We start from the raw sequence: 24,901 nt of genomic DNA, 5'->3' as shown, positions 1-24,901 counted from the left end.
CGCATGCGTGCACACAAACACAACTGGCTAATTACTGGAGTTTAATGTTGGTAAACAGAAGCAGCTTTCTCCACTGCCATCTGTTTCTTCATTATTTGCCCATCCATTCCCCTTTCTCTCCCTGAAGCCCCAGTTCATGGAGTGGCCTAGTGTCCAGGTGTGAACAAAGCCCAGTAGAGGATTCTCCAGTCCCAGATGTTGGGAAATGAGCCAGGGGATCCAGAGAGGTACACTTTGAGGGAGAACACTGAACATGGGCTGTCAGGCGCAGCAGCTGGCTTTATTGAGAGAGCAGAGCTCAGGAGCTGGGTACCCCAGAGGTTGCTAGATCCTGGGCTTCCGTAGCAGCCATGGCAGCAGCTCGAGCTACCTCCTTCTGTCTCTGCTTCTCCTCCTTGAGGCGCTTTCGCTGCTGCTTGTCTAGGTCCTGTAGTAGCTCCTGAAAGCGGGCGCTCCTTGGGTCCACATGGTAGCCCAGTCGCTCCTGGGCCTCGGCCTGTAGCTGGGCCTTCCTCTCCTTCTCAGCCTGGGCCTTCTCCCAGCGCTCCTGCTTCTGCCGTCTCCAGTTCTCTATCATCTGTGGCATCTTGGCCATGCATTCTGCGATACGCTGCTCCCTACAGAGGGGGGCAGACCAAGTCACAGAACTTCACCAAGCTGTCTACTGATCCATCCTCATGTCCCTGCCATGGACACCTTCCTGCATTCCACAGGCTTCACTGGCACCTACTGTATGCCAGGCCCAGATTCAGGAATGGGAACAACTGCATGGACATTTCCCTGCATTCCTGTGAATTTGTAGTTACACTCAGAGCTCCATCTTGAGGATTAGGAAAGTGAAGCTCAAAGAACCAAACCTCTTGGACAGGACAGGACCGGCCATCCAGCTAGGGACACAGCTCTATCATTTGCTGCCAGCATGACTCCAGACACCTAACTTGACTTCCCTAGGCCTCAGTTTCATCTCTAAAATGAGAGGTTTCCTTGTCCTCCCAGGCTGATGGAAGGACAAGGTTAAAACCAGGAGCACACTTGACCTGCTCCCCACCATCTGCCTGAAGTGTCATCATGCAGTGGTGCCTGTGGTCTTCTCTCCATTCCCTCCCCAGATGTGATCATTCAGATGTGCCTCCATGTCTGACTTGTGCCTTGTATTTCAGATCTTCACTTTCCAATTCTCCAGCCTCACTAGCCTGCAGGCTGTCCCTTTAAAGCAGAATTCCAGGCTTATTTCTTTTTCTTTTTTTTGAGATAGGGTCTTGCTATGTAGCACTGGCTTGCCTGGGACTCACTATGTAGACCAGGCTGGCCTCAGAGATACATCTGCCTCTGCCTCAAGTGTGGGAATAAAGGCATGTGCCACCACTCTGGGCAATTTTTTTTCCTTTTGACATAGGCTCTTGCTATGTAGTCAGGCTGGCCTCAAACTCAAAGTCCACCTCACCACGTCTGCTCCAGAATGCTGGGATTACAGGCATACACTAGTAGACATGGCTCAGCCTCAAGACCTTTGTACCCCTATTCTGGGACCTTTTCTTGAGATTTCCTGGTCACTATCTTGTTTTCTAGAGTTCTGTTTAAACATACAAGATCTGGCAAACTGAAGATGTCCCCTAGAATGCACTCTTCACCCGGTTTTATCTTCTCAAGGGTCCTTTGTCATCATTTTAACGTCAGTTTTGTTCCCTGCTTTGTGGATTCTTAGTGCCTGGGACAGAGCCTTGCACAGTCAGTGCTCAGTAGAGACCTGCAGCTAAGGGTACAAGCCTGTAATCCCAGATACTCGGGAAGCGAAGGCTGATGGATTCTAGGGTAAAGACCAGCTTGAGCAACAGAGTGGGTTCTCGTTAATAGTAAGACCCAGGTGCAAAATAAAAAGTGAACTGCTAGTTCAGCGGTAGGGGAAAGGGGAGGGGGAAAAAACAAAAACCCCCGCATCCCTGCATTTGAGCTGACTACAAGAATCATTTATGATTTGTTTTGCAGCCTTGGGGCATGTATATTACACCCACACCTCGCAGATCCCGCATGCCTCCAGTGGAAGTGTTGAGCTTCGGGACGCGGGGTTCCTTGCCCACATACACGCACCTGGCCTGACGCTTTGCTTCCTCAGCCTGCTGCTGCACGCGGAGCGACTCTAGCATGGTCTCCAGGCTCGGGTACCACTCTCGCTCTTGGGCTTCGAGCTCCCGCAGGTGTTCCGGGGAGGGCCACAACGAGTCGGGGGCCACCCCAGAGGCGGCGCCGTACCGCGCGAACTGCTTAGCCGCATACAGCGGCCGTAACTGCCATCGAGGAGTCAGCAGGTTCTCCGGGTCTGGCCACCGGGGCCCTGGGGCGCGGCGCGGGGGCGGAGGTGCTCGGTAGCCTCGGAAGCCACGGCCCAGGGGCACTGTCAGCTCCAGGAAGCCCCGGGCCTGGAGAGCGAGCGCCGCCATCTTGGCCGTGGGTCCTAGCGGCGGGCTGGTCAGGGCACTGCCTGCGCTCCAGGCGCCACGGGGCCTCAGGTTGGGACGGGGAGGGGGAGAGGTGGGGGTGCTCGTAGTCTCTACACCTGCGATATAGCCGAACGTTTCAGAGAAGCAGTTGTTAAGATAGCGTTTTAGCTGGGCATGGTGGTGCACGCCTTAAATCGCAGCACTCGGGAGGCAGAGGCAGGTGGACCTCTTGAGTTCAAGGCCAGCCTGGTCTACATAGCGAGTTCCAGGCCAGCTGGGGCTACAGGGAGACCCTGTCTCAAAAAAAGCATTTTATCTTACATTTAATTTTGAGTTTTTATTTCATTTTTAACGTATTTATTAGGGGGAAGGGACGTGAGCGTGTCACAGTAGGCATGTGTGGAGGTTAGGGGACACCTAGGAGTCGGTTCTCTCCTTCCACCATGTGAACTCCTGGGATTGAACTCAAGTCTTCAGGCTTATCGGCAAACGCTTATCCGCTGAGCCGTCTCAGATCCCTCATTTTCGGTTTTGGAAGCAGGATATCACTCCAGCCTGGAATTTCCTATGTCATCCAGGATGGCTTTGAACTTGTGGCAGTCCTGACTCAATCTCCCGAATGCACGGATAATAGAAGAGAGCCACCACATCTGGCTTAAAATAGTGTAAAGTTTAGCCGGGCGTGGTCGTGCACGCCTTTAATCCCAGCAGAGGCAGGCGGATCTCTGTGAGTTCAAGGCCAGCCTGGTCTACATAGTGAGTTCCAGGACAGTTGGGGCTACAGGGAGACCCTATCTCAAAAAGACCAAAAAAAAGTGTAAAGTTTATATCGTTATATATATATAACGTTATATATATATAAATGTGTGTGTATGCATTTAATTTTTAGTTTTGAAATCTTGGTGTTTTACATTTTATGGGAGCTAGGGATGTGGCACAAAGCCCTGGGTTCCTTCCCCGGGACTACATAAACCAGGTACAGTGGTGCATGCCTGTAATCCTAGCGATGCGGAGGTAGAGGCAGGAGGAACAAGGTCATCCTGGTCATCCAAGGTCATCATTCATAGATCCTTACCTACCTTCCCCATTTTTCTAAGTCTCGGTCTCATGTAGTCCAGCCTAGCCTTGAACTGATCTTCCTGCCTCTACTTCTTGTGTTGGAGGATTATAAACATACATCACTATATCAAGAAAGATCTACTTTAGAATATTTAAGCTTCTTTTTTGTTCTATTGTGTTTGTGTGTGTTTTGTTCTGGCTTTTTGAGATAGGGTTTCATATCCCAGGCTAGCTTCATATTGTATCTGAGGCTGGTCTAAAACTCCTGATCCTCCTTCCTTCACCTCTGGCATGCTGAGTTTATAGGAATGTACTGCTGTGCCTGTTTAAATTTTATTGTACTTTGTTTTATTTATTTATCTATTTATCTACTTATTATTTATTTGGTCTTTTTGAGATAGGGTTTCCCTGTAGCTACAGCTGGCCTGAACTCACTATGTAGACCAGGCTGGCCTTGAATCAGAGATCTGCCTGCCTCTGCCTCCCAAGTACTAGGATTAAAGGTGTACGCTGTCATGCCCAGCTTACTTTATTTTATTTTTGAGATAGGGTCTCCTTGTGTAGCCCTGGCTGACCAGGAACTCCCTATGTAGACCAGGCTGGCCTCAAATTTACAGAGATCTGCCCACCTCTATCCCCCAAGTGCTGGGATTAAAGATATGCACCACCATACCTTGCTAAGATTTATTTTAAACACTTAAATATTTATGCTTTTTTTTTTGCTTTTTGCTTTTTTTTAAGATTTTTTTTCTAGATGCTTTATATTTTATTTATTTTTATTTTATGTGTATGAGTGTTATGCCTGCATGTAGGTAAGTGTACCCATGTCGTGCAGTGCCCATGGAGGACAGAAGAGGCTGTCAGATCCCCTGGAACTGGAATTACAGACAGTTGTTAGCTGCCATGTGGGTGCTGGGATTCCAACCCCTATCTTCTGCAACAACAGTGTTCTTAACTGCTGAGGCATCTCTCCAGCCCCTCCTTTTTTTTTTTCCTTTTTTGAGATAGGGTCTCCTTGTAGCCCCAGCTGATCTGGAATTCACTGTGTAGATCAGGCTGGCTTTGAACTCACAGAGATCCAACTGCCTCTGCTGGTATTAAAGGTGTGCATCACTGGCTAATAAGTAGATAAATAAGTAGATAAATAGATAAATAAATAAAACAAAGAGTCTCACGTTTTCCAGGCTGACCTCAAACTCACTATATAACTGAAGATAACCTGAGTGTTTTATCTTCCTGCCTCCATCTTCCAAGTGCCAGGATCACAGGCGTTCACCACCACACCTGTTTTTTTTTTTTGTTTTTTTTTTTTTAACTGTGCTAGGGATCAAAGCCAAGGTTTTGTGCATGTTAGAAAGACACTACCAGCTGAGCTACAGCCCCAGCACTAATTTGATTTTTATTTCACCAACTTGATTTTTAATATTGTAATTTAAAAATTTTTAGTAAAAGCTGGGCATGGTGGAACACACCTTTATCCCAGCACTTAGGAGGCAGAGACAGGCAGATCTCTGTGAGTTCAAGGTTAACCTGGTCTACATAGTGAGTTCCAGGCCAGCTGGGGCTACAGGGAGACTCTCAAAAAAAAAAAAGACAATTTCTTATAATTTTGCCTAGAGATTTTATTTATGTATTTATTTATTTAGAGATAGAATCTCATGTAATCTAGGCTGTACCTTGAACTCTTTTCAAGATTTTTTTAAAACTAATTATTTTATTGTATATGAGTGTTTTGTGTGTAGGTATTTAAGTGTACCCTACCAAGCAATGCCCCTGGAGGTCAGAAGAGGGCGTCATGCATATGGGTGCCTGCAGAGGCCAGAGGAAGGTGTCAGATTCCTTGGAGCTGGAGTTACTGAAGCCCTGGGTTCAGTCTCCTCACCACATAAACCAGGGTAGGAGGTTCACACCACTCCAGGTGGAGGCAGGAGGATAACAAGTTCAAGATCATCCTGGGCTACAAAGTTAGTGAGTTTGAGGCCAGTCACGGATAAATAAGACCCTGTCTCAACAAAACCAAAAATCAAACAAAAGTAATCTTTATATATGGTACTTCAATGATGTCATTTGTCATTGTGAGGCACAGTCCTAAGAATTTGCACCCTGGAGAGTTGCTTCATCTAGTCAAATTTACACTGATGAGTCATGAGAAGAGCAAAAGAGTACAGTCATCACGCAGAGTATTAACATTTGGGCTCACTTAAGCTTTTCACTTGTTTTTGACCTTCTTGAGACCTGGCCTCGTGTAGCCCACACTAAGTAGCCAAAATGGTCTTTGAATGCCGGACGTCCTGCCTCCACCTCCTGGAATGACAGGTTTGTGCCTGCCTCTGCCTCCCCTGTGCTGGGATTAAGGGTGTGTGCCACCAGATCCAGCAAAAAGAAAAGGTATTATAAGAGATTCCTTTGGAACAAGGGAAATAGTTCAGCAGGTTATGGCAAAGCGGCAACATTTGGTACAGTAAGGCACGTGAGTATATACTTGCTTTTTTTTTTCCCCCCCCTAAGGTCTGGGACAATTTTGAGATGTAATAGTAGCACTTGTATGAAATTCTGAGGCTTTGATTTAAGTCTTTCCTTGTATTGTGACTTGCATTTGTTTGTTTTTTTGTTTTTGTAGCCCCAACTGGCCTGGAATTTGCTATGTAAACTAGGCTGATGTCAAACTCACAGAGATCCGCCCACCTCTGCTTCCCAGGTGCTGGGATTAAAGGCGTGCCCAGTTCCATTTTGATGTACTATGCTAAGTGAAACCTGTTAATTCTTCCTTTTAAAAACTGGGGAAAGGCCGGCGTAGTGGCGCACACCTTTAATCCCAGCATTTGGGAGGCAGAGGCAGGAGGATCTCTGTGAGTTTGAGGCCATCCTGGTCTACATAGTGAGTTCCAGGCCAGCTGGGGCTACAGGAAGTACAGGGAGACCCTATTTCAAAAAGACCAAAAAAAAAACTGAGGAAAAAAAGAAGCTGGGTGTGGTGGTGCACATCATTAGACCCAGCACTTCTGGGGTAGAGGTACACCAATCACTGTGTGGTGGAGGCCAGCCTGTTGTCTACATATCGAGTTCCAGGTAAACTGGGGCTACAGGAAGACCCTGTCTCAAAAAGGAAAAGAAAAAACTGGAGAAAAAGAAAAAGCCAGGTAGTAGCACATAGCTCTGATCCCAGCACTGGGAAGCTGGGTGGTAGATCTCTTTGAGTTGGAGGCCAGAGAGGTCTGTGTTGCAAATTCCATGGCAACTAGTGCTGTATAGTGAAGCCGTGTCTCAAAATTAATTAATATGTGAATACATGAGTGAAAAAATAAACTGGAAAACAATGCATAACTCAAAGTTTACCATTTTAATCCTTTAAAATTTTACTACATTTATTAACTATGTACATATGTGTGTAGGCACATGAACCACTGTGCACATATGGCAGAAGAGATCTTGGGGGAGTCAATTCTCTTCTTCTGTAGTGTGGGCCTGTGGGGGAATCCTTTCTCTCCTTCTACCATGTGAAATCCTTCTCTCCTCCACAGTGTGGGTTCTGGGGATTGAACTCAGTTGTCAGGCTTGGTGGAAAGCACCATCTCCGGACTATTTCCTAGAATAACAGTGTGCCAGGAATGTGTTTGTAGTTTTATCTGTACTAACTTGAATCTCCCTAATAATTCATGTAAATATCAGGAGACAGGACCAGCAAGATGACTCAGCAGTAAAGGCTCCTGCCTTGAAGCCCGACAACCTGAATTTGATCCCAGAACCCAGGTGGTAGAAGGGAATAACACACTCTGCATTGTGGGGGAGAGTGAGGGGGTGGGGTGGCACAGAGACATACAGAGAGGGAGGGAGGGAGGGAGGGAGAGAGAGAGAGAGAGAGAGAGAGAGAGAGAGAGAGAGAGAGAATACTAATTTTAAAAACCAAGGGGCAAAGAAAGAGCCTGGATTGTAGATCAGGCTGGTCTCAAGCTGGCTAAATAGTGGAGGTGACCTTGAACTCTACTGCCTCTGCCTCCTAAGTGCTGGGTTCACAGACAAGTACCATGACACCTGATTCTATGCAGTGCTGAAGATCAAACCCCAGGCTTTGTGCATGCTAGGCAAGTCTACATTCTGAGCTACTGTCCTAGTCCTACATTGCCTTACAAAAAAATTTGTGTTAATATGTATGTCTGTGTGCATGATGTGTATGTGCCTATGCATGCCATGCGTACCTGTGAAGGTCAGAGGACAACTTTGTGGAGTTGGTTCTCTCCTTCCAGCCAGCTTTACATGAATTCCAAGGATGGAACTCAGGTTGCCAGGCTTGTATGGCAAGCTCCTTAACCTGTTTAGACATCTTCCAGGACCTAGATTACTTTGTGCTTAAAAGCAAGAATTGTTAGCTGGGTGTGACACCACATGCCTTTAATCCCAGCACTCAGGAGGCAGAGACAGGCGGATCTCTGTAAATTTGAGGATAACCTGGTCTACATAGTGAGTTCCAGGCCATCTGGGGATACAGGGAGACCCTGTCTCAAAAAGACAAAATACAAGAATGCTTGAGGGGAATCAGTGGTAAGCATTTGCGTAGAATCCTGCAGTGAGGGTCTGGGGGTGTAGCTCAGCAGTAGACAGTCCTGCCTAGAATTCTCCCAGTGAGGGACTTGGATGTTTTACTCAGTGGTGCAGGGCTTTACCTAGCATGTGTGACACCCTGTGTTTAATTTTCAGCATTGTAAAAATAAATAAGTAAATACTAACAACAGATGGAAAGATACATAAGTAGAATAATCCGTCGTTATCAATGGGGGATACTATGGTTCCAAGGCCCTTGTGGGTACCAGGAATTCATATAGTACTGAGTCCTGCATGTCTGACAGCCAAGATGGCTCCTGAGTACCTAAAAGGGAGGAGGGGAGGTAGCATATACAGTGAAGATGTGGGCAAAGCTAAATTTAAGGCCAGGTAAGGCAGAGTAACAGAATGAGAGCTTTCATTCTACTCAGAGCACTGAGCTGTTCAAAATTCATGAATTTTCTTGAAAATTTCTGTTTAATATTTTTCAGGCTGTTTATCAATAAATAACCCTTGGATAATAGGGATTGCTGTGTTTGTTGTTGTGTGTATATATTCACTTCTGTGTGCCCATGTGGAGGCCAGAGACCAATGGCATGGGTCTTCCTCAGTCATTCCCCGCCTTTTCTTTCTCTTTGTGACAAGATCTCACTACGTAGCCCTTGCTGGCCTGGAATTCACTGTGTAGACTAGGCTGGCCTCAAACTCAACAGAGATCTGCTTGTCTCTGCCTTCCAAGTAGTGCTGGGATTAAAGGTGTGTGCCACCATGCCTTGCTCCAGCTTATTTGAGACCAGGTCTCAACGGATTGGCTAGACTAGCTGGGCAGCTTTCTGTCTCCACCTGCTCGGTGCTTGAGATTACAGACCTGTTGCTGTTGCCCCCGGCTTCTTTTATGAGGTGGATTCTGAAGATCAGAACTCAGGTCCTTATGCTTGTACAGCAAGCACTTTAGTCACTGAGGATGTCTCCAGTCAAGACTGCTATATAAGAAAGTAGTCACAGTGGTGGTTCTGGAGGGGAAATGTGTGCCCCTGCCTTAGACTCAAGAAGTTAATCACTCTCCCTCCTACATGCTAAGCAAGTGCTGTACTTGGAGCCACAGCCTCAGCCCCAAAAATAGTTCTGAAAGTCTTAAGTCCCTGCAACCCATCTGACCTTTTCCGTGCCCCCCTCAACAGAGACCCTGGCAGTGTGTGGACCAACTGTTTAGTTGTGCATCCATCCATCCCTTTCCCAGCAAGACCAACATCTGCTCCAGTTCTGAGCTTTTTGTTCTTTTTTACTTTCCTCTTAAAAATACTTTATTGTTATTATTTTTAATGTGTGTGAGTGTGTTGCCTGCATGTATGTAAGTGTACCCTTGTCATGCAGTGCTTGGAGAGGATAGAAGAGGACTTTGGATCCCCTGGAACTGGAGTTATGGATGGTTGTTAGCTGCCATGTGGGTGCTGGGAACTGAACGTAGGTCCTCTACAAGAGCATCCAGTGCTCTTAACTACTGAGCCATCTACAGCCCCTATTTCCTTTTTATTTATTTCTATTTTATGTGTAAGAGTGTATTGCTTGCATGTGTGTAAGTGCATCCAGGTCATGCAATGCCCGTGGAGGTCAGAAGAGGGCATTGGATCCCCTGGAACTGGAGTTACTGACAGTTGTTAGCTGCCATATGGGTGCTGGAAACTGAACCCAGGTCCTCTGCAAGAGCATCTAGTGCTCTTAACTGCTGAGCCATCTCTCCAGCCCCCCCCCCCCTTTTCCTTTTTAAAAAATACCTTTGTAGGGGCTGAAAATCTGGCTCAGTGGTTAAAAGCACTCAATGCTCTTGCAGAGATCCCAGCACTCAGTGTCAGCTAACCACCCCTAACTCTAGTTCTAGGAGATCCAATGTCTTTTTTTTTTTGGTCTTTTTGAGACAGTCTTCCTGTAGCCCCAGCTGTCCTGGAACTCACTATGTAGACCAAGCTGGCCTTGAACTCACAGAGATCTGCCTGCCTCTGCCTCCTGAGTGCTGGGACTAAAGGCATGTGCCACCACACCCAGGCTTAAACCCAATGTCCTTTTAATAAATAAAAATTTTTAATTTCCTTTTTTTTTTTTTTTCTTTTTTGGTCTGAGGCAAGGTCAGCTTTGTAGCTCTGGCTGGTTTGGAATTCAGAGCTTCTGCCTTGGAGTGCTGAGATCAAACGTGTGCACTACCACACCCAGATCTGTTTTTCTTAACCCAAGTTTTTCAGGGATCTTTCTGGTTGAAACTTAGAGTATCCAGTTTTTTTTAAAGATCTACTTTACTTTTAATTGTGTGTGTATGGGTGTGTGTGTGTGTGTGTGTGTGTGTGTGTGTGTGTGCTCTTGAGTGCAGTACCAGCAGAGATCAGAAGAGGCTCCAGGTGGTTGGGAACCAGCTGACGTGGGTGCTGGGAACTGAACTTGGGTCCTCTTCCAGAGCAGCAAGTACTCCTAACCTCAGCCATGTCTCCAGTCCTCACAGTCATACTAGACTTTAGTATACATCTGTGGAGGATGGGTTCCCAGTAGCTCATGGATACCAAAACCTGCAGATGCTCAAATCCCTTCAATAAAATGACGCATTATTAGCAGAGAACCTACTTTAAGTCATCTCTAAAAGACATAGAAGACCCAGTGTAATGTATTGCTTAGGGAATAGGCTGTGCATATTCATTACTGCCGTAGCCGTCATCGTCCTCAGTCCAGGATTGGTTGAATCCTTGGATGGGGCATCTGTGGATACAGTAGGCGCTGTGCAAGGTATTGTGGGATTCTGTTTGGGGAGTTTTGGAAACAGCTGGTGAGCCACTGTGGTTAGAGCGAATGAGATAATGGAAAAAGGGTGGGGAGGCAAGGGTGGGAAGATGTGGTTTCCTGGTGTGCCTCAGAAAGGTTGCATCTGGAGGGAGATGGAGGCCTTGGGGTTTTGAGCGGTGGGCACTCTGACCTGACTCAGGTGCTTACGCGCCGTCTGGTGGCTATGTGGGGAATAGACCTCGAGGAGCGAGAGTAAAACTGGAAGACTGAGGAGAGTGCTCCGGTTCAAACGGGAGATGGGCACTGCGTCCAGGATGGGGTAGTGAGAAGCGGGAGTGGGAAGTGCGAGAATTTCGGATAGACTGCTCGGACCAGATGCTGTGGATGAAACTGGGGCCAGAGGTGGGAGGAAAGGGTCAAAGGTGCTGCACTGTTTGGCAGGATGGAGCTGCCATTGGTTGGGCCTAGAGGATGCAGCAGAAGGATAGGTTGAGGAGAGAGCTTAGATGGCTTGGGGCTGACAATGAGTGGGCCGCACGGAAGCAGGTGACGAGCGCGGCGTCCGCGCAGTCTCGGAAACTGCCGCCAGAGGGCGAGCGCACCGCGGGAAGGACGTGACTCACAGCTTCTCACGGTCCCTCAGCCTCCGCACTTCTCTCACCTGGGTGCGAGATGCACGTCGGTGGTGGTGGTGGTGGGGTTGGGCGAGACCCCCCCAGACGCCTTGAGGGCCCCAAAGCCTGAGACGTAGTTCTTTTGTGTACTACCCACCGCGCTGTTCCCAGGGCCTCCAACACTGTCTCAGGTCTCTGCAAGTGTCACATTCCTGGGAGGCCTTCCCTGACCACCCTAGGGATAGAAGCCATGCCAGTCTCAAAGGCACATTTCAATTTTTATTTTATTATTGTTGTTTGTTTTGAGACAGGTTCTCATTATGTAGAACGCTTTCCTTCGTCTTTTATTTTCTTTTTGGTCTTATTGAGACAGGGCCTCCCCAGCTGGTCTGGAACTCACCAGGTAGACCAGTCCGGCCTGACCTTGAACTCACAGAGATCCGCCTGCCTCTTCCTCCCTCTGCTGGTATTGAGGCCTGCCATCACCAAGCCCAGACTGGCCTTGAACTCTTGATACTCCTTCCTTTCTTCACCTCCCCTCTGCTGGGAATATAGGCCTAGGGATAGTGCACAAACCTGTAATTCCTGCACCGGGAAGACTGAGGTGGAAGAATTGCAAGATCAAGGCTGGCCTCTGTAACATAAGGAGATCCTAATTCCCTGTCTCAACTCTCCTACCTCCAATAAGAAAAGACATTAGTAAAGCCAGTTGTGGTGGTGCACACCTTTAGTCCCAGCACTTAGTCCCAGCACTCGGGAGGCAGAGGCAGGTGGATCTCTGTGAGTCAAGGCCAACCTGGTCTACATAGTGAGTTCCAGGCCAGCTGGGGTTACAGGGAGACCCTGTCTCAAAAAGACAACAACAACAAAAAAAGACATTAGTAGCAGTTATGCTAATCATTGTTGGCTTGGGGTGTGGCTCAGTGCTAGAGCTCCTGCTTCTCATTCATAAGCATTCTGTCCTCAACAGAGCAAAAACCAGGAGTTGGTGAGGCCACAGTGCAGCAGCTTCTGCTTTAAGGTCCTCTTGAGTTCTCAGTACAACCTGTGAGGCAGAGACTGTTAGCAACAGAATTGATGTTAGATATCACAGAAGAGGAAGCTGCAGCCCAGAGTGATTAAGAGCTTTGCTTGAGGTGGCACAGCCAAGAAAATGCAGCACTGAGCTTGAAACCCCAGTTCCCAAGCAAAGTATGACATTGCCCAATAGATGAATGGGTATCCAGGACTGGAAAGGCAGCTTCCTAGGGGTCTAGTCACTGTGCCCCTCAGTCACTGTCTTTTGATCTGTCTTGTGTGATTCCCATGGTCCCACATAGTAGGCCGGCCCCCCTGTGACCCCCAACAGGCTGGGAGGAGCTGGGGGATTGGTCTGCTTTCCTTGCCTTCCCTGCTGAGAGCTCCCAGAGCCACCCCTCAGGCTGCCAAGCAGGGGCCAGTGGTTAAAAGCAGGTCCCTCAGGGGCCAGACTCCACACTCTAGACAGCAGGGCCCATTGTCCAGGCCCCTGAGCCCACTTTCAGACAGACAGCCGCATAGCCAAATGATGTTCCATGGTCAGCTAACCACACTGCTAGGCCTGCTCAGTGGGGCCTGGCTGCCCACAGGCTTAGGGAGATCTGGGGATCCTGTTCCCCCTGCTCAGTCTTGGGCTGCCACCAGTCAGAGCTGGACCCCAGACTCTCTGGTACCTTCTTCTGCCCTAGGCAGCTGGAAGGCCTTCTTGAGCTTACAAAGCAGGCAGCAGGAGACAGGTGGACTGAAGGGAGGGCAGGACGTGACTGCTGGTATCTCTTTGCCCTTGGACCCTCAGGAAGCGACCCGGGAGACCTGTAGGGCTGTGCCCTTCATTCAGGTGAGTGTGTGTACATGGGGAGGGAGGATCTTCACCATCACATGAGCATGGGTTGTGGCTCCAGACAGGTTTGCATTCAAGTCCTGAATCCTCCACCTAAATGCATATGAGCCTTGATTTCCTTCCTTGCAAATGGGGCAGAACTCTTTCTCTCTAGGGCTGGCATGGTTACCTTCATATTTACCTCCCTGTTTTTGTTTTTGTTTTGAGACAGGGTCTCATGTAACCCATGCTGACCTCAAACTCACTATAGTGGAGAACAACCTTGAAGTTCTGATCCTCTTGCCTCTACCTTCTAAGTTCTGGGATGGCAGGCATGTTCTACCACATCTGGTTTAAGCAGTAGGGTGGAACCCAGGGCTACACGCATGTTAGGCAACTTTTCTCCTAGATGAACTCCATCCTCAGCTCCCCAATCCCGTTTCTCCATCTAGCAGCTAGAGAAAGCCTGTGGATACCTACATGTTCATCCCTGGCTCCCAAAATTCTTATGACTTACACCTTACTCTAAACAAAGCTTATGTCCTCAAAATAGCCCCAAGTTTCTTCATTCTTGCTGGTTTTGGCTCTCCTACTCCTCTCACACCTGCCACATTAACCTTCTTGCTTTGTGTGTGTTGGGGGTATATGTGTTGTGTGTGTGCATCCACAAGTGAGCAGGTGCTGTGCACTTGTAGGGGTGCATATGCAGAAGTCAGAGGAGAACTTCTGATGTCTTTATCACTCTCCACCTTACTATTTTTTATTTTTGAAACAAGGTTCTCTTCACTATGTAGACTAGACTGGCCGTTATCTCACAGAGATCTGCCTGCCTCTGCCTCTGCCTCTGGACGTGTGGCAACACAACTGGTTCCACCTTATTGAGACAGGGTCTCTCACTGAACCCGAAGCTCACTGATTGGCTAGACTGGCCAGTCAGTGAACTTCACTGGCCAGCAAACTTCAGGGACCCCTGTCTTTACCTCCCCAGTGCTGTGCTTACAGGCTCATGTTGCATGCCCATCTTTTTTGTTTGTTTTGAGACAGGGTCTCCCTGTAGCCCCAGCTGTCCTGCAACTGGCTATGTAGACCAGGCTGGCTTTGAACTCACAGAGATTTGCCTGTCTCTGCCTCCCCAGTGCTGGGATTAAAGGCATGTACCACTATACCTGGCTGCATGCCTATCTTTTATGTAGGTGCTGGGGATCAGAACTCAGGTCATCACACTTCTGTGAAGCAGTTTACTGACTAAGCCATCTCCCCAGTCCCTTTCTGCTCTTGATAGATACAGGAGCACTCCACCTTCCCCAGGGCCTGTGCAATGAATGGTAGGCTGTTTGTTTCAAGCACTCTTTCCCCAGTCAGACACTATGGTCCCTATTCTCACTTCCTTCAGATTTATTTAAAATGTTCTATATTGGGGATGGGGACATAGCTCAGTAGAGTGTTTGCCTGTTATGCCCATAGCCCTGTGTTCCATCCCCATCAACACACAAACTAGGCATGGTGGTACATACCTATAATCCCAGGAACTGGAGGGTATAGGCAGGAGGATTAAAAGCCCAGGATCATCCATCCTCAGCTACATAGTTTAAGATCAGCCTGGACCACATGAGACACCATTTCCCTGTCTCAAAAAATAAAATGTCATTTACCTTAAAATGTGTCACCTAGTTGGGCATGGTGGCACAAGTCTTTAATCCCAGTACCTGGGAGGCAGAGGCAGGTTGGACCTGCCTGGTCTACATAGTGAAGCCAGCCTGGTCTACATAGTGAGTTCCAGGCCAGCTATTGCTACAGGGAGATCCTGTCTCAGAAAAAGGAGAGAGAGAGAGAGAGAGAGAGAGAGAGAGAGAGAGAGAGAGAGAGGAGAGAGAGAGAGAAGGAAAGAAAGAAAGGGAAAAAAAGAGGCTGGCCTCAGCCTCCTCAGTCCTCAGACTCCTGAGTGCTGGAATTGTAGGCATGTGTGACCATGCCCTGCTATGAAATTGGTTTTATAATTCTGTTTACTGTCTGTCTCCCTCACTGCCCACAGAGATTGTGTGTGTGTGTGTGTGTGTGTGTGTGTGTGTGTGTGCGTGTGTGTGTGTTTAGGCAGGATTTTGCTATATAGCCCAGACTTGTGTTGGACTCACTATTGTAGCTCAGGCTGTTCTGGAACTCACAGTGATGCCCTGCATTAGCCTCTTGAGTATTTGAATTGTAGGTGTGAGTCATCATATCTAACTTGGGGCAGAGGTTTTTGATTGTTTGAGACAGGAACTCATGTAGTTACTTTTCTGTTGCTATGATAGAAACACTGACCAAAGCAACTTATAGAAGGAAGAGTTTATTTGAGCTTACAGTTCCAAGGGGGAAGAGTCCATTCTGGCAGGGAGGCATGGTGGCAGAGATGGCTGGAGGAGGAGTGGAAGCTAAGCTCTCACATCTTCAAGGGAGCACAGGAAAACAAGAGAGTAACTCAAGATCTGGCAAGGCTTTAAGAACTCTCTAAGCCCACCCCCAGTGATGTGTTTCCACACCTTCTAAGACCTCCCAAAACAGTGCCACCAACTGGGGACAAAATGTCCAAATACTTGGAGCCTATGGGAGACATTCTCATTCAAACCACCACACCTACACTGGCCTTAAACTTCTGATCCTCCTGTCTCCACTTCCTGAGTGTTGGGGATTACAGGTGTGCACACACCAGCCCACCAGCACAGTTTATGTGCTGTTGGGACTAGAACCCAGGACCTCAAATACCAGGCAAGTACTTTATCAACTGAGCTACACTTCCATTCCAGGGAAGAGGTTTTTTAGCTGGCTTTATTTCCTAGAATATCCCTATCCCCAGGCCCTACAGCAAAGCCAGGCATACAGCAGGCACCCAGTATCATTGAATGGATGAATGTGTAGGAGTACATGCCTCCCATGTGTTGGCTATGGGGAAGCCTGCATGAGAAGGGTCCAAGACAGATCTCATATTCATATGTGCATTCACGAGACCGGGTCTCCTTGTAGTTCCAGCTGGCCTGGAACTCACTATGTAGACCAGGCTGGCCTTGAACTCATAGAGATCCACTGGGACTAAAGGTATGTGCCACCATGCCTGGCAGGAATTCTTATACTATATTGAGTTCAAATCTTGCCTTCATGAGCCTGGAGAGATGGATTAGTGGTTAAGAGCACTAGCTGCTCTTGCAGAAGACCTGGGTTTGGTTCCCAGCACCTACATGGCAGTTTATAACTGCCCATAACACCAGTTCCAGTGGATCCAAGCACTCTTCTGGCCTCTGTGGGCATTGCACACATGGTGCACTTATGTACATGCAGGCAAAACACTCATACACATAAAAATTTAATTAAAAGAATTTTAAATCCTGCCTTCATTGCTGATTTCTACATGATCCCGAGTTAGTAGCATGTCTTCTCTGAACTTGTTCTCACTGCTATAGAGCACAGTCAACAACTATCAAGGTTCCTGCAGGGTGCTTGTAGCCATGCTCAGCAGGGTGCCAGTTCCCAACACTCTTGGCTTTATATTTTCTTATTAAACCTTGAAATTCAAGAGGTTGCCACTGATCTGTTTTGTTCCCCAAATCTCCCCCTCTTTTTAAAACTGTGTATGTGTGATTGCATGCATGTATGTGTGTGCACCACATGACTGGTGCCTGCCGAAGCTAGAAGACGGCATTGGATTCCCTGGAACTGGAGTTACTGATGTTTATGAGCTGCCAACCAGGTGCTGGGATCTGAACCTGGTTCCACTGTAAGGACCCTGGGGATCAGGTTCTCACGATTGCACAAGCATTTTGCTGACTGAGTCCTCTCCCCAGCCCTGAATTTGGATGATTTAACAGCTGAGATATCTCTTCAGCTGTTTTGGTTTGTTTTTTTTTTTTTTGAAACAGGGTCTCTGGTTTCCCTGTAGCCCCAAGCTGGGTTGTCTCAAAGAGATCCACCTGCTTCTACCTCCTAAGTGCTGAGATTAAAGATCTGCCCCATGCTTCTCTCTCTCTCTCCTCTCCCTCTCTCCCTCTCTCTCCTCTCCCTCTCTTTCTCCTCTCCCCCTCCCTCTCTCCTCTCCCTCTCTCTCCCTCTCTCCTCTCCCTCTCTTTCTCCTCTCCCCCTCTCTCTCTCCTCTCCTCTCTCTCTCTTCCTCTCCTCTCTCTTCATCTCTCTCCTCTCTCCCTCTCCCTCTCTCTCCCTCCCTCTCTCCTCTCTCCCTCTCCTCTCTCCCTCTCTCCCTCTCTCCTTCTCTTCCTCCCCCCGTCTCCTCCCTACCCTTCTCATTATGTGATGCCATCCTCTTTGAAGCCTTCACATAAAGCCATTGCTAGCACCATGTTCTTAGACCTCCAGTACTTGAACTAAACAACCTTCCACATGTTGTCCTCCGACCACCACAAGAGTGGCATGCTCTCTCTCTCTCTCTCTCTCTCTCTCTCTCTCTCTCCCCTCCCTCTCTCCTCTCTCCTCTCTCCTCTCTCTCCTCTCTGACAAGGTCTCACTAAGAAGCTCAGGCTGGCCTGGAACTTGTGACCCCCCTGCTTCTGAATCCTGAAATTACATAAAAGTTACCACATCCACTCCATTCTGCTTCTGTTGCTATCTGCCACGTGGTTGCCCTGTCCTAGTATAGCTGCACAGAGCAGAAGGGACCCTGGCAGGGAATCTAGCTCTTCCCAGAGCTGCCTGCCCTAGAGGGCACAAGACCCTCTGTAGGCTGGTAGCCTCCTTGTAGTTGTGAGGTTTTAGGCAAAGCTCTTCTTCAAGCCTCAGTTTCCTCATCTGGAAATAGGGATGGCACTAGTACTGGCCTCAGCATCACAAGGAGGACAGAGAACTGTCCTGGAGTTGGAGTTTGGCTTAGGCCAGCATGAAGGGGATTTGTGTATTTTCCTTCTTTTCTGGTGCTTCAGGTGGAACCCAGGGCCTTGTGCATGTGTGGTGGCACACTTGCAATCCTAGAATGTGGAAAGCTGAGGCAAGAGGATCAGGAGTTCAAGGCCAGTCTCTGCTATACAGTTAATATAGGGCCATCCTGGGCAATATGAGACCGTATCTCAAAAACAAACTGAACAAAAATACAGAGGTTTCAAATGGTTTCTTTTTTTTTTTAGTTTTTAAATTAATATTTTATTTATTGTGTGTGTGTGTGTGTGTGTGTATGTGTGTTGGCATGGGTGTGTCATGGCACAAGTGTTGGTCAAAGGACAACCTGTGGGAGTTGGTTCTCCCCTTTCACTGTGTAGGTCCTGGGGACTGAACTCAGGTTATCAAACTTGGCAGTAAGCACCTCTACCCACTGAGCCATCTCACAAGCCCTTGTTTTGTTTATTTTTACAAATATTTATTTTTATGCCAGGCGTGGTGGCACACGCCTTTAATCCCAGCACTCGGGAGGCAGAGGCAGGCGGATCTCTGTGAGTTCGAGGCCAGCCTGGTCTCCATAGCGAATCCAGGCCAGCTGGGGCTACAGGGAAACTCTGTCTCAAAAAGACCAAAAAACATTTTATTTTATAAGTGTTTTGCTTGGATATATATGTACCTGATGTGTGCAGTGCCAATGGAGGCCAGAAGAGTGTGACAGAGCTGCCATGTGGGTGTTGGGAACCAAATTGGAGTCCTCTGGAAGAACAACAAGTGCTCTAAACTACTGAGCCATCTCTCCAGCCCCTTATTTTTAATTAAAGATGCATTTTTATCTGTAGTGTATATGTCTGTGTATGTGCATGAAGGGTGCTCATGGAAGCCAGAAGAGGGTATCAAATCCCCTGGAGCTGGAGTTACAGGCAGCTGTGAGCTGCCATGTGGGTGCTGGGAGCTGAACCCAGGTCCTCTGCAAGAGCAGCAAGTGCTCTTAACCACTGAACCATCTTTCCAGCCCCTTATTTTATTTAATTATTTATTTACTTTTATTTTATATGTATGAGTGTTTTGCCTACATGTATAGACGTGCATCCGTATCATGCAATACCCACAGAGACCAGAAGAGAGCTAAGAGCTTCAGAATCCCTGGAACTAGAATTATAGGCATTTGTTAGCCATGCGGGTGCCAGAAATTGATCTTAGGCCCTCTGCAAGAAGTGCTCTTAATGGCTGAGCCATCTCTCAAGCCCCTAATTATTAATTAATTAATTTATTTATTTATTTATTTTTGGTCTTTTTGAGACAGGGTCTCCCTGTAGCCCCAGCTGTCTTGGATTCACCATGGATTCACCATGAAGACCAGGCTGGCCTCGAACTCACAGAGATCCACCTGCCTCCATCTCCCGAGTGCTGGGATTAAAAGCGTGTGCCACCACGCCCGGCCTATTTATTTATTTTTAAGATAATATCTCAGGAGCTGGAGGGATGGCTCAACAGGTGCCATTGAACAAGTGCTTGTACTTGCCACAAAGCCTGACAATTTGAGTTTGATCCTTGAGACCCTCATGGTAGAAGGAAAGAATTTCTACAAGTTGTTCTCTGATTTCTGCAGGCATTGCATGACACAGGTGCACTTAATTTTTTTATTATTATTATGTGTATGTGTGTATTGCCTACATGTAGGTAAGTGCACCCATGTTGTGCAATGCCCAAGGAGGACAGAAGAGGCTGTTGGATCCCCTGGAGCTGGATTTATGGACAGTTGTTAGCTGCCATATGGATGCTTGGATTCGAACCCAGGTCTTCTGCAAGAATAGCCAGTATTCTTAAACGCTGAGCCATCTCTCCAGCCCCACAGGTGCACTTCTATACATGTAGGCAGGGAACACTCATACACATAAAATACAGACACACACACACACACACACACACACACAATTAAAATAAAAGGATAGAGTCTTATGATTTTCCAGCGTGGCCATGGTGGCTAATGCTACCACTAACCCCTCGTAGCTCCTACCTCTAGAGCTTGTGGACAAGTGTATAGGATCACGAATTCACATTATGATGAAGTGATAAAAAATTGTCGGCACACTTCTAGGATTTGATGGCTTTGTCAGTATGGTGCTGGAAGGTGTCACAGAGTTTGAATCACACCAGAAGGAAGAAGGATCACTAAATTAGATCAGATCTTGCTAAATGGAAATAATATAACAGTGCTGGTTCCTGGGGGAGAAGGGCCTGAAGTATGAACGGATTTCCTGGATTCTGTTTCTTTTACCTTTAATGTTTAGATTCAGTAGCACTGTTTCCCGTTAAAGGGAAATACTTTGAAGATGTACACCCATTTTTCTAAACTAATCATGGTTACTTGAAAAAAGTTTGTGTTTTTTTAAAACTAAAAAATAAAATGTTTTTGGTTAAAAAAACAAGGTAGGTCTCAAACTCATGGCAGTCTTGCTTCAGCCTCCCAAGTGCTGGAGTTAGAGGTGTGAGACCCATACCAAGCTTGATTTTTTTTGGTTTCTTTTTCTGTGATGGTGGGGGTGGAACATGAGTATTGTGCATGCTAGGCAAGTGCTCTCCCACTGAGCTACAGCCCCAACCTTGTTTTTACTTTATTTTAAAAATATTTTATTATTTTAAAATTTCATGCATATGAGTGTACTGCTTGCATGTATGAAAGTGCATCCATATTACGCAATGCTGGAGGCAGTCAGAAGAAGGTATCAGATTCCCCTGGAACTGGAGTTACAGATGATTGTTAGCTACCACTACCATACGGGTGCTGGGAATCGAACATGTGTCCTCTGCAAGAGCAGCCAGTGGTCTTAACTGCTGAGCCATCTCTCCAGCCCCTTTACTTTTTATTTTGACACAGGGTCTTAGTGAGTTTCCCAGGCTGGCTTTGATCTTGAGATCCTCCTGTCTCAGTCTTCTGAGTGGCTGTGATTTACAGGTCTGCACCACCAGGCCCAACCTTAGTTTAGTCTGATTGGGGTGGGGGTGTACATGTGCATGGTGGTGCATGTGTATATAAAGGCCAGAAGCTGATGTCCAGTGTCTTCCTCAGTCACCCTCTGTCCTATTTTGACAAGGTCTTTCACTGAATCTGGCACTCAGCTAGGCTAGCAAGCCTCAGGGATCCTCCTGTCTTCACCTCCCCCTGCTGAGATTACAGGCAGTGCACTTTTCACATTGGTGCTGGGGATTGCACCACAAATATTTACTAGGTCCTCTCCTCAGCCCCAAATTTGGATGAGTGTATTAAAGAGGCTCAACTTGAGTAACTTGCTGTAGGCCCCACAGCCAGGAGATGGCAGAGTCAGAATTGAAACTAAGGTCGCTTGCCTTCAGCATCCACACCTCTCCTGCTGAAGTGGAAGTGGAGGGTTATTCTCACTCTCCAGCCCTAAACTATACTGCGCTGACTGTCCCCCTGCGTGTGCTCCCAGGTGCTCTCCAGGCCTGGCTGCACAGGTGCTCGTGTCCGTAATCACCTCTGCTTTGGTCACTGTACCTCCTTCTACATTCCCGGCTTGGCTCCTACTCCGCTAGTTCTCTGCAACAGCTGTGTGCCTGCTTTCAAACGCTGGACGCCGGTGGTGTTCTGGTGTGGAACTGGTCGCCCAGCCTCTCCTCGGCGGGTGAGGACGTCCACCATGCTGGTCCAGAGGTGCCAGTGCCACCGCAAGCTGTGAGTTGAGCATCGTGGAGGACATGAACCTTAGGAAGATGCAGAAGACGGAAGAGAAAGACGCGACTTGGATGATGTACATCAGGTCAAGAGACCAGGGATGCAAATGCAGATGGACAGGTCCACAAGGTCACTTTGCTCCCAGTGACACAAGACACCATCCCAGTAATGGGGTTGGACTACTAATAGCCAAAGCATGTGGGGCTAGGGTGTGACAGCAGGAGAACGCTTGCTTAGCATGCATGAAGCGCTGGGTTCCATCCCTGGCGGGGTGGAGGTGGCTGTGGGAGGGGTAAGAAAAAGAAAAAATTCGCTGCAGTGTGTGATTTGCAGGGCTCTGTGTAGAGCGCTCAGTAGGTACAAACTCACTTCCTCACGAATCAGTCCTCAGCAGCGGCACGAGGTAGAATTTCACATCACACCTTTTACGGATGAGGAAACTGACGCCGCGAAGACACAGTCACTTCCTCCGGATCACATAGCAGTCGGTGGCACGGCCAGAGAGATCAGATCTTACTGCCTTTCGTTTCAGGACGAGGGAATGGAACCCAGGGCATAGCGTGCAACACAGCCCTCCGGCCGAGCCCCGCCCCTAGCCTGAGATTCCGCTTTCTGCCACTAGGCGGCAATGTGTCTCGCTGCCAAAACCAGAAACTGTCCCAGCTGCTTGGGAAGACAGCACTACCTACCCCGACACTCAGCGCTGACCCGGTTATAGGGACAAGCGCGTGCGCGCGCACACAGGCACACAGAAGCAGCTGCCGGGAAAACAGGGCGGGCCCCACGAATCCGCAGCTGCTTTTCCCATCGACAATGGCTGGGGTTTCCCTATTGCCCCCACATAAGCCCCCGCCTGGCATTCCCGGGAACCATAAAGCTTGGCCAAGTCCAGCTGTGCGTGTGTGTCCCTATGACCAGGCTTCTCTAAGTGGGGGCTCTGTCCCCAGCTGAGGGGCAGGGTGGGCGGTGGCGAGAGCGGCCTGGCTCTGGGCGGCTGGAACCAGGGCGCTGGCAGATGGGCCCGTCTGGCAGAGACTCAAGGACATGTGGCGCTGTCAGCGTCGCCTCCAAATGCCCCCCGGAGCGCGGGGTGGAGGGAGCGGGCCAGGGCCCCCGTAGGCCCTCTTCCTGCCTCAGGAAGGAAGGCTCCAGGTGAGGGGAGCAGGAACGCCCCCCACAAGGAAACAGATGGGCCCATGGGGTGTGGGAGCAGCGACCCCTGACCTCACAGGCCTGAACGGAGGAGTGGGAACCTGTCTGGTCGCCAGCTCCCAAGAACTTCCTGGAGGGGAAGGTCATGGGGCCCTGGGTGGAGGGGGGCGCCCTCCCTCCTATTTCCAGAGCTTGATGACAAACCTCGTGCAGTGTCCAAGCTGGCAGCTTAGCCCTGGCACCCCCTTTCTGGTGGGCACGAGATGCCTGCATCTCCCCACCTCAGCTGTGCTCACCTCCTGCCAGCCAGGGGAGCCAGCTGGGAACCTTGGTGCGGGGGGGCGGACGCCAGAGTCCCGGCCCCCTTCGGGGCAGTGCCAGCCAGTCCCCATCTCAGCCCTCAGGCCTAGTAATGGGTGCGTAATAAGTGCTGGGGGAGCGGGGGAGGGGCGGGGGAGGCAGGTGCCACAGGCTCTGGCACAGGGGGCCGCTAATCAGGTTTGCCAACGCCATCTGTCACCGCGCGAGCATCTGGGGCTCAAGGTGACCCTGTCACCCTCAGTTACAATTATGAGTTTGGCATCTGTATTAAAGCCTGCCAGCCGGCCAGGCAGGGGAGGGCTGGGGTGGGTAAGAGGGTGCATGGCGAGCTCCATCCCTGGGGTTTGGTTCCCAGGGGCCCTGTGGTTGCCAAAGCATGAGGCTTCTCTGCACTGGGGGAGCATGTGTGTACATGCGCACACATGTGTTATGTGTGCACATATGAGAATGCAAACACTCATTACAGCTTCCTTAATAATTCTTCCCTAGTGTGTCTGGGCATAGAACTGGGAATCACAGGGTTTGTCTCTGGGTGGTGACGGTATGTATGCCTGAGGGTTTGGTGGGATAGTGGGGCAGGACGGGGAATGGCTGCCACACTGTATGGGTGCCCAGGTAAGCATGTGTCTGCCTGCATGCTGGGAGAGGAATGGTGGAGGCTTTATTTGCTTTTGGATGGTACATGTTAGAGCATGAGTGCTTGTGTATGTGTTCCCCTGAGTGTGTGATTGTGGGTGTATGAAGGTGTATGGTGCTTGTAGCTCTTCCAGTCACAGGCTGTCTGTGTAAGAGGGGATGCATCCACAATGTGTGTGTGTGTGTGTGTGTGTGTGTGTATGTGTGTGCACGTGAAGGAGCTGTAGCTGGCAGAAGCCATGTGCATTCACCCCAGATTCTAGCCTGCCCTTTCAGTCTGCTCCTGCTCTCACCAGCTTTGTTGTCCAGCTTTGATCCAGAGCTTTCTGACAAAGGTCCAGGGCTTTGGATCTTGCAGGCTGGCTTTTGGTTTCTCTGTTCTCAGAGCTGGATTTTCAGCCCAAGATTCAAGTTCTGAACAATGGGATCTAGACTTTTTGTTTTATATTTTATTGCTATATTACTGTATGAGTGTTTTGCCTGTGTGTATGTATGTACGGGCACTGTGTGTGCATTGCCCCTAGAAGCCAGGAGAGGGTGTTGGATCCCTGGAACTGGAGTTACAGATGATTGTGGGCACTGAACTTGGATCCTCTGCAAGAGCAGCCAGTGTTCTTAATCACTGAACCATCTCTCCAAAACCTTTGTTTTTGAGACAGGGTCTCACTATGTACTCCTGGCTTGCCTCAAAGTCACTATGTAGACCAGGATGGCCTCTAACTCAGAGATATTCACTTAACTCTCTGATTCCTAAGTGCTGGCATTAAAGGTGTGTACCATCATGCCTGGTGAGACAGAGACTTTTGGATTCTGGGTTCTGGAATATGAATCTGGGTTTTAGATTTGGGGTCCTACATTCTTGGCACCAGATTTATGAATCTCAGTATCATTGGAATCTAGTGCTTTTTATTGTTTTCTTTCCGGTGCTGGAAATGGAACCCAGGACATTGCACATACTAGATACTGCTGAACCACACCCCAGCACCTTACT

General features: G+C 48.6%; 2 protein-coding genes and 1 pseudogene across 2 annotated transcripts; 2 read left to right on the top strand and 1 right to left on the bottom strand.

Moving 5' to 3' along the window:
• Nucleotides 1-24: 24 nt before the first annotated feature.
• Nucleotides 25-2,472, bottom strand: Gadd45gip1 (GADD45G interacting protein 1). The gene is made up of 2 exons (XM_008855456.3): nucleotides 2,089-2,472; nucleotides 25-617 (listed from the first exon to the last, which is right to left on the bottom strand). The coding sequence occupies exons 1-2, from the start codon at nucleotides 2,436-2,438 to the stop codon at nucleotides 299-301; spliced, it is 669 nt and encodes a 222-aa protein (XP_008853678.1). The 5' UTR covers nucleotides 2,439-2,472; the 3' UTR covers nucleotides 25-298.
• A 10,490-nt stretch (nucleotides 2,473-12,962) lies between these two features.
• Dand5 (DAN domain BMP antagonist family member 5) lies at nucleotides 12,963-21,824 on the top strand. The gene is made up of 2 exons (XM_008855518.2): nucleotides 12,963-13,271; nucleotides 21,560-21,824. Exons 1-2 carry the CDS (start codon nucleotides 12,963-12,965, stop codon nucleotides 21,803-21,805), a joined length of 555 nt encoding a protein of 184 aa, XP_008853740.1. The 3' UTR covers nucleotides 21,806-21,824.
• Nucleotides 20,085-20,409, top strand: LOC103751871 (annotated as a pseudogene).
• Nucleotides 21,825-24,901: the final 3,077 nt, after the last annotated feature.

Source organism: Nannospalax galili, unplaced genomic scaffold (genome assembly GCF_000622305.1).
Source record: "Nannospalax galili isolate Female #2095 unplaced genomic scaffold, S.galili_v1.0 scaffold47, whole genome shotgun sequence".
Classification (NCBI taxonomy): domain Eukaryota; kingdom Metazoa; phylum Chordata; class Mammalia; order Rodentia; family Spalacidae; genus Nannospalax; species Nannospalax galili.
This window is presented reverse-complemented; position numbering and strand designations above follow the sequence as displayed.